Raw genomic sequence first — 16,189 nt, forward strand, 5'->3', positions numbered from 1 at the left:
AAGGCCAAACGCACGGCGGGTTTTGTGTCTGCCCTAACAGAGCTCAGCACAGGTTTCAGCGCTTAACACCCTGCCTGGGTCGGGGAACCTGGACCGCAGGAGGAGGGGAGGGCATTTGGTGGCCTTATGATCAGTCCCAGCCTGTCTCTGGGGAGGGGGTGGCAGCTCGCCAGGCCAAGCTTCACCTCATTTGAGTACCGCAGCGCTCCTCTGCAGCAATCCTCCCCGGGCTGGGCTGTGTGGAGATGCCAGAGATGCTCTGAGAAGGGGCAGCCATGTCTAGGCGGTGTGGCCTGGGCTATGGGTGAGCCGGGGGCCAGGAAGGGGAGAGGAGCATGAAGTAAAGGGCGAGTGAGAGCAGCACGTCCCGGCGCATGTGTGTGCCGAGGAGGGACACGTGCAATGTCAGGGTGAGCGCAGTGGAGGGCAGACAGCCCTGCTGCCGGTCCTGCCCTGGGCACCCTCCTGCTTTCCGGACCTGAGCTGGACGGTGCTGGAGCAGCTCTTAGCGCCAAGTGGAGCACTTAAACGCATCTCACCCAGTCCTGCCGAGGCGGCGGCTGCTTCCCAAGGCACCGGAGCCAGCTCCAGAGCAGCAGGGAGGAGCAGCACGGACAGAAGGGTATGGCAGACATATTTTCCTTGCACAGGAGATGGCAGAGACCTGCAGGTTTGCTCCAAGCACTCTGCCAATGGTATCCCCTACGCACCCAGGAACTCCGCTTCCCGCAGAGCCTCCCCTGCCCGTTCTGCATCCCCCAGGCTGCTCCTCCTGCAGCGCCCTGATAGCCCCTACCTTCACAGCCCTCGGGTGGGTGCTCCCAGGAGCATCTGCCAAGGGCCAGGGAAGGCAAAGGGCGTTGGAGAGGAGGCATCAGAGGCTGTTGGTAGAGAGGAAGAGCTGGGACCAGCGGAGAAAAGCATGCAAGGGATGCGGATGCCTACATAAGCTGCAATACCCAAGGTAGGGGTGAGCCAGGATGGGTTTCAGCTAAGACTGATTAATTTCAAATTCCCCAGCGAAGGCTTGGCTGCTGCTTTGTAAAATGTTTTCCCAGCGTGGCGCCAATCTCACAGTGTGCAGGGTGCTTGGCTCAGAGCAAAAAAGCTATCGGAGCCCTGAATTTCAACGGTACCAACTTAAATTGAACTTGAAAATATTCAAATGCTGTGGTTTGTTCAAGTGGTTCCAGACAGAGGCAGAGTCAGTGAACTTGCCAAGTCATTAGAAAATAAATGATGCTTCAAAGATTTTGTGGTTTGAGGCACTTTCTGTCTCAGAGGTTTGATTTGCCTCTGGGCAGGTTTATGCATTGCTGCAAAGGCTGAAACTAGCCAAAAAATCACTGAAATTTTCTGTGCAAAGCATATAGTTGAAGCCATCTATTGTGGATGACCAGTTTCTAAGAATTTCTCAGACACTGATGAGGTGTCGGTCCCATTTTAGGGGAGGACAATAAAGGGCAACAACATTCAGCTCAAAAGTCCAGCTCGTCTCCTTGGAGGGAGGCATGGAGGAAGACTGATGCTGTGCTGGGTGTACCAGGCACACCTCTGGCACGTGGCCTCTGCAGAAGCAGGGGCAGGTGAGGGGTTGCTGGTCCTGGGGAGGCACTGGGAACACTACACGTGACTGCTGTGTCCCAGCTGCCGGCGCTGAGCAGGGGACGCCACGCCAGGCACTCTCCACTCTTGCAACATGGCTTGCCCAATCATGGTGGGAAGCAAACGGGAAGGGAAAAGGTAGGATGTGCCGAACAGCCTTACAGCATCCACCGTCCTGAAATTCCCCTGGCATGGCTTGTGAAAACATCTACCCACAGAAACCATTACGGGCTAAAATCAGCACTAACTGGGGGGAGCAGGTACCCAGTGCTGGGGGATCCTGGTGCAGCTGGACCGGGAGCAGGGCAGGGAGGGCCCTGGGTGCCAGCCAAGGAGTGCAGGGGATCTTGGAGCAACAGTGTGGGGCAGGGACGGGGTTGCTGGGGGTCATCGCCTCCCTAAATGAGAGGGCACATGCACAGACCTGGGGCTCTAAAGGACATCTGAGCTGGGACACCAGGCACAGCCACCTGCAGCACAGGCAGCAAAGGACAGGGCTGTGGTGGGGAGCTGCCCCACCATCAAACAGGGTCAGCAGAGAACCCTACTTGCACCTGCAACGGTGGGAGGTTTTTGTACCACTTCCCCATTGCTCCATGTCACTGTGGCAGCAGTACTGCTGCTGTCGTAGCTACCACAGTAATAGACAGCCTCGTCCTCGGCTTGGACCCCAGTGATGGTTAAGGTGGCCGTGGAGCCAGACATAGCACCAGAGAATCGTGGAGGGATGCCCGAGGGTCTCTGGTTGTCCTTGTAGATCACGGTGACAGGGGCAGTGCCAGGTTCCTTCTGCTGGTACCAGCCAGCATATTCGTTGCTGTCAAGCCCAGAGCAGGTGATCTGGACGGTTTCTCCCAGGTTTTTCGACACGGAGGGCGGCTGAGTCAGCGCTGCCTGGACCAGGGAACCTGGAGAGGGAGAGGAGAGAGGGGAGAAGACCCGGGTCAGCCAGTGCCCCACGAGCACAGCCCTCCCCGGGCAGCAGAATGGGGACAGGGGCCCTGTTCCATAAGGTCCCAACACCACACAGTGACCCAGAGAAACACACAGAGCAGAGGGCCAGAGCATCCCCGCACTGAGGCAAGTGCAGCAGCAAGAGCAGGATGGGGCTACCAGAAGCACGGCATGGTACAGTCGGGATAACATTCACAGCCACATTCTTGGACAGGAACAGGAGCCCACCACCCCAGATGCAGTGGGGCTTGTCCCTGGGGACCGAGCGGAGACACAGAGACGTGTCCCAGCGCAGAGCCCGAAATGTGCCAGCACAGCCCCCACCCCCAGCCCGGTCCAACCGACTGCAGGGCCAAAAGATGAGGGAGAGGTGGGCGCTGGGGCAGGGGATGGAAGGCAGCACCCACACCTCCCAGTGATGGGGTGGGATGATGCCAACCCCCAGCACCCCTACCCCACTTCCAGCATCTTCCCCTCCTATGGTTGCCCCGTGCCTCACACAGACCTTGGCCGTTCCTGCCCTTCCCAATGCACGTGGGGCCCTGCAGCGCTGCCCTTGCCCCTTCTCTTGCAACAGCCATGCAGTGCCCTACCCCTGCGGGGGGACAACCCCTGCCCGGGCGCACTGGTGCCAAGCTGCTGGCAGCCCTGCAGCAGAAAGGTCCCCGAGGGGCTGGGGGGACACCAAGTTGCACTGGGGCCAGCAAAGCATCCATGAGCTGCGTTAGCAGGAGTGTTGCCAGCAGCCATGGAGAAAGTCCTTCCCCTGGGCTCAGCACCTTGAGGCAAAGCCCAGCACTGTGACAGCTCTGGGGTCCCCAGCCGAGGACCGGGACAGATGGGAGCGAGGCCAGGGAAGGAACCTGAGGATGACGAAGGGCTCAAAGCATCCCTCATATGGAGGGAGAAAGCGCAAGCTGGGATGGCTGAGCCGAAGGCAGGGAGCCTCAGGGGGCATCTTATCAACATTATAAATATCTCCCAGGGGCAGGAAAGAAGATGGAGCCAGGCTCTTCTCTGAGGTGTCCACTGGCGATGCGAAAGGCAAGGAGCACAGGCTGAAACACAGGAAAATCCACCTAAACAGAGCAAAACCTTTTTTCTGCTGCAAGGACGGTCAAACACTGGGACGGGTTTTGCAGAAAGCTGTGAAGTCTCCACCCTGGGAAACATTCAAAACCCGCCTGGACAGGCTGTGGCCAACCCGCAGTGGCCAACCCAGCTCTGAGCAGGGGGTGGGACAAGACGATCTCCAGAGGCACCTCCAGCCCCAGAGATTCTGGGGCTTTCCCCAGCACCCGCAGTACTCTCTTGCTCTGCTGCTTTTCTGCCCTGGCTCTTCCCCTGCCAGCCCAGGCCTAATCTCTCAAGACCTTTATCTTCCCAGTTCTCCACTCCCCAGCACAACGGGAGTCACCCAGTACTGAGCCCCAGAGCTCCAGCAATGCCTCCCCATGAGCTGATCAAGAGCCCAACGGGCTGGCACTGGGCAAACTCTGCCGAAGCCGGGGCAGCCCAGGAGCTCTGCTCATGACTGTCGGGGCAGACCCCAGCCAGCCCTGCTCTGACCCAGGGCACAGGGTTGGTGGCCACCTTCGGTGGCCTCGTGCCTAGCCTAAGAGTGGCTGCAGCCATGGGAAATGCCCTCACCATCACGACCCCTCCTGATCCCCGACTGTGGCCTCCCCAGGGTGCCCAGGGCACAGAGGGACGATGGGCATGGGCAGGGCTGCGGGGGGACTGTCTCCCTGTGGGCAGCACAGAGGAGACCTGCTGGAGCAGAGCATGTGTCCCATGGCAGGAGCCACCTCACGGGCACGTGTGCAGCTCCACCACCACGTGGCCATGTAGGAACAGTCATAGGAGCAGGAGCAGTTGGCACCCGAGGGGCCCTGGGGTAACAGGTCGAGGGAGGTCATCCTCCTCTACTCTGCCTGGTGAGGCCGCATCTGGAGTATTGTGTCCAGTTCTGGGCTCCTCGCTTCAAGAAGGACAGGGAACTGCTGGAGAGGGTCCAGCAAAGGGCTACAATGACGATGAGGGGACTAGAGCATCTTTCTTATGAGGAAAAGCTTAGGCACTTAGTCTAGAGAAAAGACAACTGAGGGGGGATCTTATTAATGCTTATAAATACTTAAAGGAAGGGTAAATAGATGGGAACAGTCTTTCTTCAGAGGTGCACAGCAATAGAACAAGAGGTAACAGGCACAAACTTTAACATAGGAAGTTCCATCTAAACATGAGGAGGAACTTCTTTACGTTGAGGGTGGCAGCCTATGCCCAGAGACGTTGGGGAGTCTCCCACACTGGAGACATTCAGAACCGGCCTGGACACCATCCTGTGCAACCACCTGTAGGTGACCCTGCTCTGGCAGGGGGGTTGGACTAGATGATCTCCAACCCTGACCATTCTGTGTCTCGTTTCCCCAGTGCTGGGAATCACCATGACACTGATCAGCACTGGTATCCCAGCCAGCACAGTAAAAGACAGCTTCTGCCTCAGGTTAGTCCTCAGGGGTGGCTAAAATGACCGTGGGAAATGGCATGTTCCCAACTGTGGTACGCCCCATCGCCACATGGCAGGGGATGAGCACAGACCTGGGGCTCTAAGGGTCACCTGAGCTGGGACACCAGGCACAGCCACATGCTGCACTGCTCAGCAAGGACAGAGCCATGGTGGGGAGCTGCCCCACCATCAAACAGGGATAGCAGAGACTCCTAACTTGCCCCTGCAATGGCGGGGTTTTTTTGTATCACTTCCCCATTGCTCCGTGTCACCGTGGGATCAGTGCTGCCGTCGTAACCACCACAGTAATAGACAGCCTCGTCCTCCGCTTGGACCCCAGTGATGGTTAAGGTGGCCGTGGAGCCAGACATAGCACCAGAGAATCGCGGAGGGATGCCCGAGGGTCTCTGGTTGTCCCTGTAGATCACGGTGACAGGGGCAGTGCCAGGAACCTTCTGCTGGTACCAGCCAGCATAGCTGTTGCTGTTAAGCCCAGAGCAGGTGATCTGGACCGTTTCTCCCACGTTTTTCGACACGGAGGGCGGCTGAGTCACTGCTGCCTGGACCAGGGAACCTGGAGAGGGAGAGGAGAGAGGGGAGAAGCCCCGGGTCAGCCAGTGCCCCACGAGCACAGCCCTCCCCGGGCAGCAGGACGGTGCCCTGTGCCCAATGGCCCCGGCTGCACCAGGGCACGTGAGATATAGGGAAGCACTGTGAGGAGGAGAGGGACCCAGGCGACGACGCGATCCCACCAGCTATGTGTTCCCACACTGATGGGTGTCTCTCACTGGACCCTGCCTGGACCACCCAGAGCCCAGAGGGGCCGGGGCGGCACCAGCTACAGACAGCTCTGGACACGTGGCACAGGGCAGCAGCAACGCCTTTCTCCCCCCAGCCGCACACGTCAGCCCTCCATGCAAATCCGAGCCCGCGCTCTGGGTCAGATCCTGCCCACACTGCCCTCCCCACCCAGCCCCACCACCCCAGATGCAGTGGGGCTTGTCCCTGGGGACCGAGCGGAGACACAGAGACGTGTCCCAGCGCAGAGCCCGAAATGTGCCAGCACAGCCTCCTCCCCATCCTCATCCCGGTCCAAGCGGCTGCAGGGGCAAAAGATACAGGAGAGGTGGGTGCTGGGGCAGGGGATGGTAGGAGGAGGTAGGCGGCATCTGCAGCTCCAACATCCCCGCCACGGGTTGAGGGGAGCAGAGTTAGTGGCTGTGCCGGGGACAGAAAGACAGTCCTTTGCCCAGACTATTGCCACTGGGGTGGATTTTTGGGCCCTAGATGGGCCCAACTAGGCTGTCCCATGGGGAAAGGGCTGGGAAAAGGCAGGCGCAAAGTATCCTTTCCATCCATCCGAGCTCCTCAGCTGAATGTTACCTGCAACCGATGAGCCCCTGGGACCTTAACGTGGAGCAGGCAAGTGGAGCGGGGCTCATCAGAGAGCGCAGAGTGGCCCTCGCCCTTGAGCACCGCAGGGTGCTCAGTGCCACCCTGCCCGTGCACTCCTGGCCCCAGCCCACCATGCATCGCCCTCCCCCAGACACCATGGTCCCTGGCACAAAGCTGGTGGCAAAGGCCACCTGGCACCCCGCTGCCCACACGGCACCTCCTGACACCACAAATGCAGTCCCCATGGGGCCAGTACTCCTGCCCACAGCCTGGCCCTATTGCACACCCTCACCACCAGCCCATGTCACCTGCCCCGTCACACTTGTGGGGATGCAGGCAATGTCAAAGCTGCGCCCCATGACACGGCACCCCATGACGGGGAGGAGCTGGCACCTTTGTCCCCAGCGGTAGCCTGTCCCAGGGTCCCGCAGCAGGACAGGGATGGGGTCAGGGTGCAGGGCAGCGCTTTGCAGTTGTGGGGCCATGGTGGGACATTGGCCAGGGGGGTCCCAGGGGTCAGACATGCTCAGGTTTTCCTGCACGGGCTGAGCATGAGCCCAAAGGGCAAACACAGCCACTCTGGAGTAGCCCAAGGGCTCCTCTTGCAGCGCAACAGAGCAGCCCCTGGCCAGCCCTGCTCTGCCCCAACAGCGTCATGCACAGCCCTGGAGCTGCTGCACCCACGAGAAATGTTCCTTCCCAGGGCTTGAAGGCAAAGCTTTTTCCCAGCTCCCCAGCCCTGGGCATGTCCCCACCTCTCGGCTCTGGACACACAGCTTCAGCAGGGTTGAACCACCCGGGGGTGATGCGCTGGGGGTTCTGGCGCTACTGGGCTGGGAGGAGGGCACAGGGGGGTACCAGGTACAGGGTGCCAGCTGGAAAGTGCAGGAGACCTCAGCCCTGCAGCACAGGACAGGGACAGGGCTGCTGGGAGTCAGCCAGCACTTCTTTACTGAGAGGGTGGTCAAATGCTGGAATAGGCTTCCTAGAGAGGTGTTTGATGCCCAAGCCCATCAGTGTTAACGAGGCATTTGGACAATGCCATTTAGTAAGAGACTTTAATTTTTAATCAGCCCTGAAATGATCAGGAAGTTCGACTAGATGACTGTGGGATGTCCCTTCGCACAAAAATATCCTATTCTGTCCTATCCCGTCCCATCCCATCCCCTCTCCTCCTCAAATGACAGGCAATGGGCACAGTCCTGTCACTCTAAGGGTCACCTGAGCTGGGACACCAGGCACAGCCACATGCTGCGCTGCTCAGCAAGGACAGAGCCATGGTGGGGAGCTGCCCCACCATCAAACAGGGACAGCAGAGACTCCCAGCTCCCTGCAAAGGTGGATTTTTTTTGTATCACTTCCCCATTGCTCTGTGTCACCGTGGGATCAGTGCTGCCGTCGTTGCCACCACAGTAATAGACAGCCTCGTCCTCGGCTTGGACCCCAGTGATGGTTAAGGTGGCCGTGGAGCCAGACATAGCACCAGAGAATCGCGGAGGGATGCCCGAGGGTCTGTTGCTGTTACTGTAGATCACAGTGACAGGGGCAGTGCCAGGTTCCTTCTGCTGGAACCAGCCAGCATAGCTGTTAACCCCAGAGCAGGTGATCTGGACGGTTTCTCCCAGGTTTTTCGACACTGAGGGCAGCTGAGTCACCACTGCCTGGACCAAACCTGGAGAGAGGAGAGAGGGGAGAAGATGGGGAGTCAGCCAGTGCCCCATGAGCAGAGCCCTCCCTGGGCTCCCACCTGCAGCACAGACAGCAAGGGCAGAGCCATGGTGGGGAGCTGTCCCACCATCAAACAGGGACTGCAGAGACTCCTAACTGGCCCCTGTGATGGCGGGAGGTTTTTTGTATCACTTCCACATTGCTCCATGTCACCATTATAGCTGCCATTGTTGCCACCATAGTAACAGACAGCCTTATCCTCAGCATGGACCCCAGTGATGGTTAAGGTGCCCATGGAGCCAGACAAGGATCCAGAGAATCAAAGGGATGTCTGAGGGTCTCATGCTGCTCTCATAGATCACAGGGTCACTGCCAGGTGTGTCCTGCTGGAACCAGCCATAAGCACTGTTGGTCGTCCCGCAGCAGATCACAGGATATTGGGCAGCAGGGACGAGCCCAGCTCACGACTCTCCAGCACCAGGGCCACATCACTGGGACACATTCACAGCCCTGAGATGTGGGGCACGTGGGGAAGGGCACCCGGGAGGGAAACAGGAAAACCCCAAAGCTGGTGAGAGGGTCCTGCTGGGCTGAGAGATAAAACGGACCCCTGTGACAGTCAAGATCTCACTTGCCCGTGGCTCAGTGTCACCCTGAGATCAGCACTGCTGCTGTCTGCACTACCACAGTAATAGACAGCCTCGTCCTCGGCTTGGACCCCAGTGATGGTTAAGGTGCCTGTGGAGCCAGATTTGGATCCGGAGAATCGCGGAGGGATGCCCGAGGGTCTCTTGTCGTTAGCATAGATCACAGTGATAGGGGCAGTGCCAGGAACCTTCTGCTGGAACCAGCCAACTTCATTGCTGCTGCTGCTAATCCCGGAGCAGGTGATCTGGACAGTTTGTCCCGTGTTCGCTGACACTGAAGATGGCTGAGTCAGCATTGCCTGGACCAGGGAACCTGGAGAGGGATACAGAGGGAGGGAAGAAGATGGGGGTCAGCCAGTGCCCCAAAACAACAGCCCTCTCCTGGCAGAGGGATGGGGAATGCCACAACTGGAGGACAAACCCAGCCGCAGTCACAGGCAAATTTGAGTAGCTGAGTCCAGCCCAGCCTATCCCAGCTCCGAAGTAGCTCTGGCAGCAGCAGGAGGACATGGCCATCAGTAGCGAGAGGCAGTGGGGTGGCAGACAAGGCCCCGCTGTGAATTTTGTAGGGACAAGGATAATGGACCCCAGCCATGGAGTCACTTTCAGTACTCTGGGTCATGAAAGGGAGGACATTCACAGTGATGGTCATGCAGAGGGGACAGGAATGTGCCTCAGTGCCACAGCCACAACTCTGCTTGGCCAAGAGGGAGAAGGGCTGAAAACCTCCCTCTGATTTTCATGCCAGTGTCCCACTTCCTATTTTTCCTTGTCCTCCAGACACCATAGCTGCTGCCACCATTGTCGCTACCACAGTAAAGACAGCCTCATCCTCAGCTTGGACCCCAGTGATGGTTAAGGTGCCTGTGGAGCAGGACAAGAATCTGGACAATTGTGAAGGCATGTCTGAAGGTCTCTGGTTGCTCTTGTAGATCACAGTGACAGGGGCACTGCCAAGTACCTTTTGCTGGTACCAGCTGACAGCATTAGCTACTGTTGCTGTAAAGCCCAGAGCAGATGACAGGATGGTTGTTGATGGCCCCATATTCATGTGGCAGGAGGATGTATTGATCCCACCAGGGATCATTGGTGCCTACGTCCCCTGGTACACCACCACCACCTGCAAAACCACACCTGTAATCTGCACTACCCAAACCTTAGTCATCCCTCAACAACAGCATGCCACAGCCACAAACTGCCACCCTGCAGGGTACGTTGACCCTGACCAGCACTGCTGTCCCAGTTACCACAGTAATAGACAGCCTCGTCCTCGGCTTGGACCCCAGTGATGGTTAACGTGGCCGTGGAGCTGGATGCAGAACCAGAGAATTATGAAGGAATGTCTGAGGGTCTCTGGTTGCTCTTGTAGATCACAGTGACAGGGGCAGTGCCGGGAACCTTCTGCTGGTACCAGCCAGCATTGCTGCTGCTGCTAAGCCCAGAGCAGGTGATCTGGACGGTTTCTCCCACGTTTTTCGACACGGAGGGCGGCTGAGTCAGCGCTGCCTGGACCAGGGAACCTGGAGAGGGAGAGGAGAGAGGGGAGAAGACCCGGGTCAGCCAGTGCCCCACGAGCACAGACCTCCCCTGGCAGGGGAGGCTCTGATGCCACAGAGGGACCCACAGCCCCACAGGCAGAGCTGAAAACTAGAGACCCATGGCCCTGCAAGGAGAGCTGGCAGCAGCAAGGAAATGGAACACCACCCTCTGAGGGAAAGGGACCTGGTCATGGCTACAGACACTTTGGGGGAGCAGAGCCCAGCATGGCCCAGAGCAACCCAGCAGAGACAGGAGCAGCAGTGGCAATAGGACGGGGCAGCAAGAGGCAGTGGGGCAGGGGATGAGGCAATGCCATTCCCATTCCTGGGGACAGGAAAAGGAAACCCCAGCCCCAGGGTCACCTCCTGTGCCTTGGGGCATGGAAGTGGGGACATTCACATCCATGTCCTTGGACATGGGACAGGAATCTGCCACAGCTACAACCCTGCTTGGGCATGAGGGAAAAGGGCAGAAATCCTTCCTTTTCAGTGCTGGGTCTGTATCTCACTTCCCCATAACTCAGTGCCTCCATGCCCTGATCAGCACTGCTGCCGTCGTAACCACCACAGTAATAGACAGCCTCGTCCTCGGCTTGGACCCCAGTGATGGTTAAGGTGCCCGTGGAGCCAGATTTGGATCCGGAGAATCGCGCAGGGATGCCCGAGGGTCTCTTGTCGTTGTAGTAGATCACAGTGACAGGGGCAGTGCCAGGAACCTTCTGCTGGAACCAGCCATAGTTGCCGCTAGCACCTGAGCAGGTGATCTGGACGGTTTCTCCCAGGTTTTTCGACACAGAGGGCGGCTGAGTCAGCGCTGCCTGGACCAGGGAACCTGGAGAGGGAGAGGAGAGAAGGGAGAAGACGGGGGTCAGCCAGTGCCCCACGAGCACAGCCCTCCCCGGGCAGCACAATGAGACCCATGAGCCCACAGTCCCCGGACGGGCACGTCGTGTCTGGCCAGAGCTCCTGAGCCGTGGGCGAGCACTGCGAGGAGGAGAGGGGCTCAGGCCACGGCACTATCCCACCAGCTCTGCATCCCCATGCTGATGGGCCTGTGACATGGACTCAACTCCCTTTTTAAGACCCTGCCTGCTCAGGCACAGCTCCTCCATGAATATGTGGCTTCCAGTGTTCACCAGTAGCTCCTGCCCCAGTGCTCCCCTGCCCACTGCAGGCACATCTGTGGCTCACAAAAGCTGCCAAGATCATCTGGGCTGCCTGCTCCCAGGGTACCTGCTCCTTCTCCAACATGGGTGCTGAGCGCTCAGCTCAGTCAGGACCCACCAGGTGCCAGTCCCTGCCTGGCAGGACCGTGGCTTCGCTGCACCGGGAGGGAACTCCCGTGCCCAGTGTCCCCAACTCTGCCCGGCGCTTGCTGGTCCCTGGGTGGCTGTGCTAGCCACACTCTGCTCAGCAGCACTGGCAGAGGAGCTGGCAAAGCCTGGCCCTGCTTCAAACGAGGAGGGCACAGCTGAGCCTCTGTCAAGCTCCCCAAGAGAACTGCAGAGCAGAGAATTGGGATCTGGAAGGGGACTGGAAGCACACGGGCACCGGGAGCTTCAGGGCTGCCCAACAGGAAGGAAAAAAAAAGCCCCCAGTTCCTGCAGCTCAGGGTGAGCCGGGGGTCTCCAGCGGCCTCGCAGCAACCACGAATAGACTCAGGCTGGAGCTGGTACCAATCAAGCACACGTTCCATCTGCCCACGCTTGCCCGCCCAGGGGCAGCCCCTCTTCTGCCGCCGACAGCACGGGCCACAGCAGCCTCCCCAGGGCTGTGCCGGGGCTGCCCTGCACCGGGGCGTTAGGCACCGCGCTGCGGGGCCACACTGACACCGTGTGGGGACGAGAAGGACCTCAGGGACAGCACCCGAGGAACCGAGAGCAGAACCCAGCACAGGACTCTGCCCACGCTGACCCTCAGCCCTACCAGAGATACCACCGAGTCAAGAGACATCTCCAGCCCCTACCACAGCCTCCGCGGTACCTGCAGGGGACCCTACACAACGGGACAGCCTCTCGCACAGACACGGGGCCCTTGGGCACTGATGCTCTCACCGGAGGAGGGTGGGCATCAGCCCTGAACTGGCAGGGAGCCCAGAGGAGGGCACCAGACATGATGACAGGGTTTCTCCCAGCTTCTCTGGGCCAGAGGACCAGCCACAGGATGAGATATTTTGAGGGCAGGAACATCCAGCCGTACCACAGATCTGCATTACCTGAGCTGTGTCATTTCCACTCTGCTCAGCCAAGAGGGAGAAGGGCTGAAAACCTTCCTCTGACTTTCCAGTCTGTCTCACTTCCTATTACTCCTTGTCACCAGACACCATAGGTACCGCTGCTGCTGTCCCAGCCACCACAGTAATAGACGGCCTCGTCCTCAGCTTGGACCCCAGTGATGGTTAACGTACCTGTGGAGCCTGAGAAGGATCCAGAGAATTGCAAAGGATGTTCTGAGGGTCTGTTGGTGTTACTATGGATCACAGTGACAGGGGCACTGACGGGTACCTTCTGCTGGAACCAGCCATAGTAGTTGTCAATCCTGGAGCAGGAGATCCAGCTGTTTACTCTGGGGGACACGTACATTGAGGGCGGCTGAGAAGGCCCTGCTTGGAGACACAGAGAGGGAGAGGAGAGAGGGGAGAAGATGGAGCTCAGCGAGTGCCCCAGGAGAATGTTCCTCCCTGGGCAGCGCGATGGTGAAGGGACTCCTCTGCCCTCAGGCACATGGACGGGACACCCCGGGTGCAGCCCCAGGCCCAGGCACCCCCCGAGGAGTGGCTGGAGCCCCAGGCCGGGCCAGGGTCATGGCCTGCCGTGGGCACCCAGTGTTTGTGGCGGTCTGGAGACATCCCTCTGCCCATGTCCAAAATGGGGCCAGGTCCAGGCCAACAGCCAGGGTCTGCAGGGCAGGAATCCCCAGAGAGTGAGACAGAGGGAACGGGGGCAGCTCCAGCACAGCATGGGCACCAGAAGGGAGGTGGCATCAGGAGAGAGCTGCAGAAAACAACCCTGCAAAGGCAGAGCCTTAACAGGCGGAAATGAAAAAGGGAACCGTCTACTTACTCTCTGCAGCTCTTCTCCACGCAGGGGAAGGTGTAGCAAAGAATAGGAGGGAAAAAACCTAATATCAGCATCACCATGACCCGGAACCAGCATTGCTGCCGTCGTCACTACCACAGTAATAGACAGCCTCGTCCTCGGCTTGGACCCCAGTGATGGTTAAGGTGGCCGTGGAGCCAGATGTGGATCCGGAGAATCGCGGAGGGATGCACGAGGGTCTGTTGTTGTTGTTGTAGATCACAGTGACAGGGGCAGTGCCAGGAACCTTCTGCTGATACCAGCCAGCATAAGCATAGCTGCTGCTAATCCCAGAGCAGGTGATCTGGACAGTTTCTCCCACGTTTTTCGACACGGAGGGCGGCTGAGTCAGCGCTGCCTGGACCAGGGAACCTGAAGAGGGAGAGGAGAGAGGGGAGAAGATGGGGGTCAGCCAGTGCCCCAGAACCACCGCCCTCCCTTGATGGGCAATGGTGGGACAGCAGAGACTCCTATATGGCCCCTGTGATGGTGGGAGGTTTCTGTATCGCTTCCCCATTGCTCTGTGTCACCATCAGATATCATAACTGCTGCTGCTGTCCCAGCCACCACAGTAATAGCCAGCCTCGTCCTCAGCTTGGACCCCAGGGATGGTTAAGGGGCCCGTGGAGCCAGATTTGGATCCGGAGAATCGCGGAGGGATGCCCGAAGGTCTCTCGTTGCTACCATAGATCACAGTGACAGGGCCAGTGCCAGGAACCTTCTGCTGGAACCAGCCATAGCTGTAGCTGCTCCCAGAGCAGGTGATCTGGACGGTTTCTCCCACGTTTTTTGACACGGAGGGCGGCTGAGTCAGCGCTGCCTGGACCGGGGAACCTGGAGAGGGAGAGGAGAGAGGGGAGAAGATGGGGTCATCCAGTGCCCCACGAGCACAGCCCTCCCCGGGCTGCATGATGGGGACAGGGCCCCTGTTCCATTAGGTCCCAGTGCCACACAGGGACCCAAAGCAACACACACTGAGCACTGGGGCCCTGCCAGGAGAGCTGGCCAAAGCAGGGACATGGAGGGCCTGTGTTGGAGAAAGGCCCCAGTTGGAGTATGGGCACATTATGGGGGAGCAGAGCCCTTCCCAGGCCAGAGCATCCCAGCACAGAAGCAGCTCCCGCAGCAAGAGGAGGACGGGGCTGCGAGGAGCAAGAGGCACTGGGGCGGGTGACAAGGCAACGCCATGTCTTCTGTAGGAACAGACACGAAACCCCCCCAGCCCCAGAGTCACCTCCCAAATGGCGTGCAACAGTTGGGATAACATTAACAGTCATATCCTTGGACGGGTATAGGAGCTTGCCTCAGCCCCACAGCCCTGGTCAGCCATGAGGGAGAAGAGCAGAAAGACCTATTTTTAACTCCTCTGTACCCCACTTCCACCTCTCTCTGTGTCACTACAGCAGCATCACTGCTGCTGTCTCTCCTCCCAAAAGCCTTATCCTCAGCTTGAACCCCAGTGATGGTTAAGGTGCCCGTGGAGCCAGATTTGGATCCGGAGAATCGCGGAGGGATGCCCGAAGGTCTCTCGTTGCTACCATAGATCACAGTGACAGGGCCAGTGCCAGGTTTCAGCTAGTACCGACCAACATAATCATAGCTGCTGCTGCTAAGCCCAGAGCAGGTGATCTGGACAGTTTCTCCCACGTTTTTCGACACGGAGGGCGGCTGAGTCAGCGCTGCCTGGACCAGGGAACCTGGAGAGGGAGAGGAGAGAGGGGAGAAGACCCGGGTCAGCCAGTGCCCCACGAGCACAGCCCTCCCCGGGCAGCGGGACGGGGCTCCTGTGCCCAAAGGCCCCGTCCGGTTGCAGCGAGTCTGGCCAGAGCACCTGAGACATGGGCGAGCACCGCGAGGAGGAGAGGGACCCAGGCCATGGTGCGATCCCACCAGCTACGTGTCCCCACGCCGATGGAGCTGTCTCACTGACCCCGACTCCCTTTTAAGCCCCCACCTTCCTGGGGCACGGCCCCTCCATGCAAATCTGACTTGGAACCAGAGAATCGCGGAGGGATGCCCGAGGGTCTCTGGTTGTCATTGTAGATCACAGTGACAGGGGCAGTGCCAGGTTCCTTCTGCTGGTACCAGCCAACAGCATTGCTGCTGCTGCTAAGCCCAGAGCAGGTGATCTGGACCGTTTCTCCTGGGTTTTTCGACACGGAGGGCGGCTGAGTCAGCACTGCCTGGACCAGGGAACCTGGAGAGGGAGAGGAGAGAGGGGAGAAGACCCGGGTCAGCCAGTGCCCCACGAGCACAGCCCTCCCCGGGCAGCAGGAGGGGGAAGGCCACAATCGAAGGCCAATGGAACCAACCAGTGTCAAGGGCAAATTTGGGGGGCTGAGTCCATCCCAACCCATCCCAGCACAAAGGCAGCTCTGGCTGCAGCAGGAGGATATGGTCATCAGCAAGAGACAGTAGGGTGGGCAAGAATGTCAAGCTGTGAATTTTTTAGGGACAAGGATAACGGTCCCCAACCACAGAGTCACCTTCAGTGCTCCAGGACTTGAAAAGGAGGACATTCGCAGAGATGGTTATGCAGAGGAGACAGGAACCTGCCACACCACCACAGCCACAATTCTGCTTGGCCAGGAGGGAGGAGGGCTGAAAACATTCCTCCGACTGTTGAGCATGTGTCTCACTTCCTATTATTGTCTCTCTCGAGACACCATAGCTGTTGCTGCTGTCGGAGCCACCACAGTAATAGACAGCCTCGTCCTCGGCTTGGACCCCAGTGATGGTTAAGGTGGCCGTGTAGCCAAATACAGAACTGCTGAATTGTGAAGGGATGCCCGAGGGTCT

General features: G+C 58.9%; 1 protein-coding gene and 2 gene segments (V, D, J or C); all 3 read right to left on the reverse strand.

Moving 5' to 3' along the window:
- LOC104289246 overlaps positions 1-8,423 on the reverse strand; it is a gene marked incomplete at its 3' end in the record, with an annotated part of 11,433 nt that extends 3,010 nt beyond the window's left edge. The window contains exons 1-6 of the mRNA XM_009888162.1: positions 8,342-8,423; positions 7,840-8,132; positions 6,830-7,005; positions 5,759-5,820; positions 5,283-5,639; positions 2,216-2,513 (exon numbers count right to left, since the gene is read on the reverse strand). Of these exons, the coding sequence (XP_009886464.1) occupies positions 2,216-2,513; positions 5,283-5,639; positions 5,759-5,820; positions 6,830-7,005; positions 7,840-8,132; positions 8,342-8,423 (1,268 nt within the window). The remainder of the gene's footprint in view (positions 1-2,215; positions 2,514-5,282; positions 5,640-5,758; positions 5,821-6,829; positions 7,006-7,839; positions 8,133-8,341) is intronic.
- A 324-nt stretch (positions 8,424-8,747) lies between these two features.
- Positions 8,748-9,577, reverse strand: LOC104289248. The segment is given in 2 exon segments: positions 8,748-9,088; positions 9,532-9,577. Coding segments are annotated over 2 exon segments (387 nt in total).
- Positions 9,578-10,104: 527 nt separating this feature from the next.
- LOC104289249 lies at positions 10,105-11,355 on the reverse strand. The segment is given in 3 exon segments: positions 10,105-10,295; positions 10,861-11,148; positions 11,283-11,355. Coding segments are annotated over 3 exon segments (552 nt in total).
- Positions 11,356-16,189: the final 4,834 nt, after the last annotated feature.

Source organism: Charadrius vociferus, unplaced genomic scaffold, assembly GCF_000708025.1.
Source record: "Charadrius vociferus isolate BGI_N301 unplaced genomic scaffold, ASM70802v2 scaffold326, whole genome shotgun sequence".
In the NCBI taxonomy this organism is placed as follows: Eukaryota; Metazoa; Chordata; class Aves; order Charadriiformes; family Charadriidae; genus Charadrius; species Charadrius vociferus.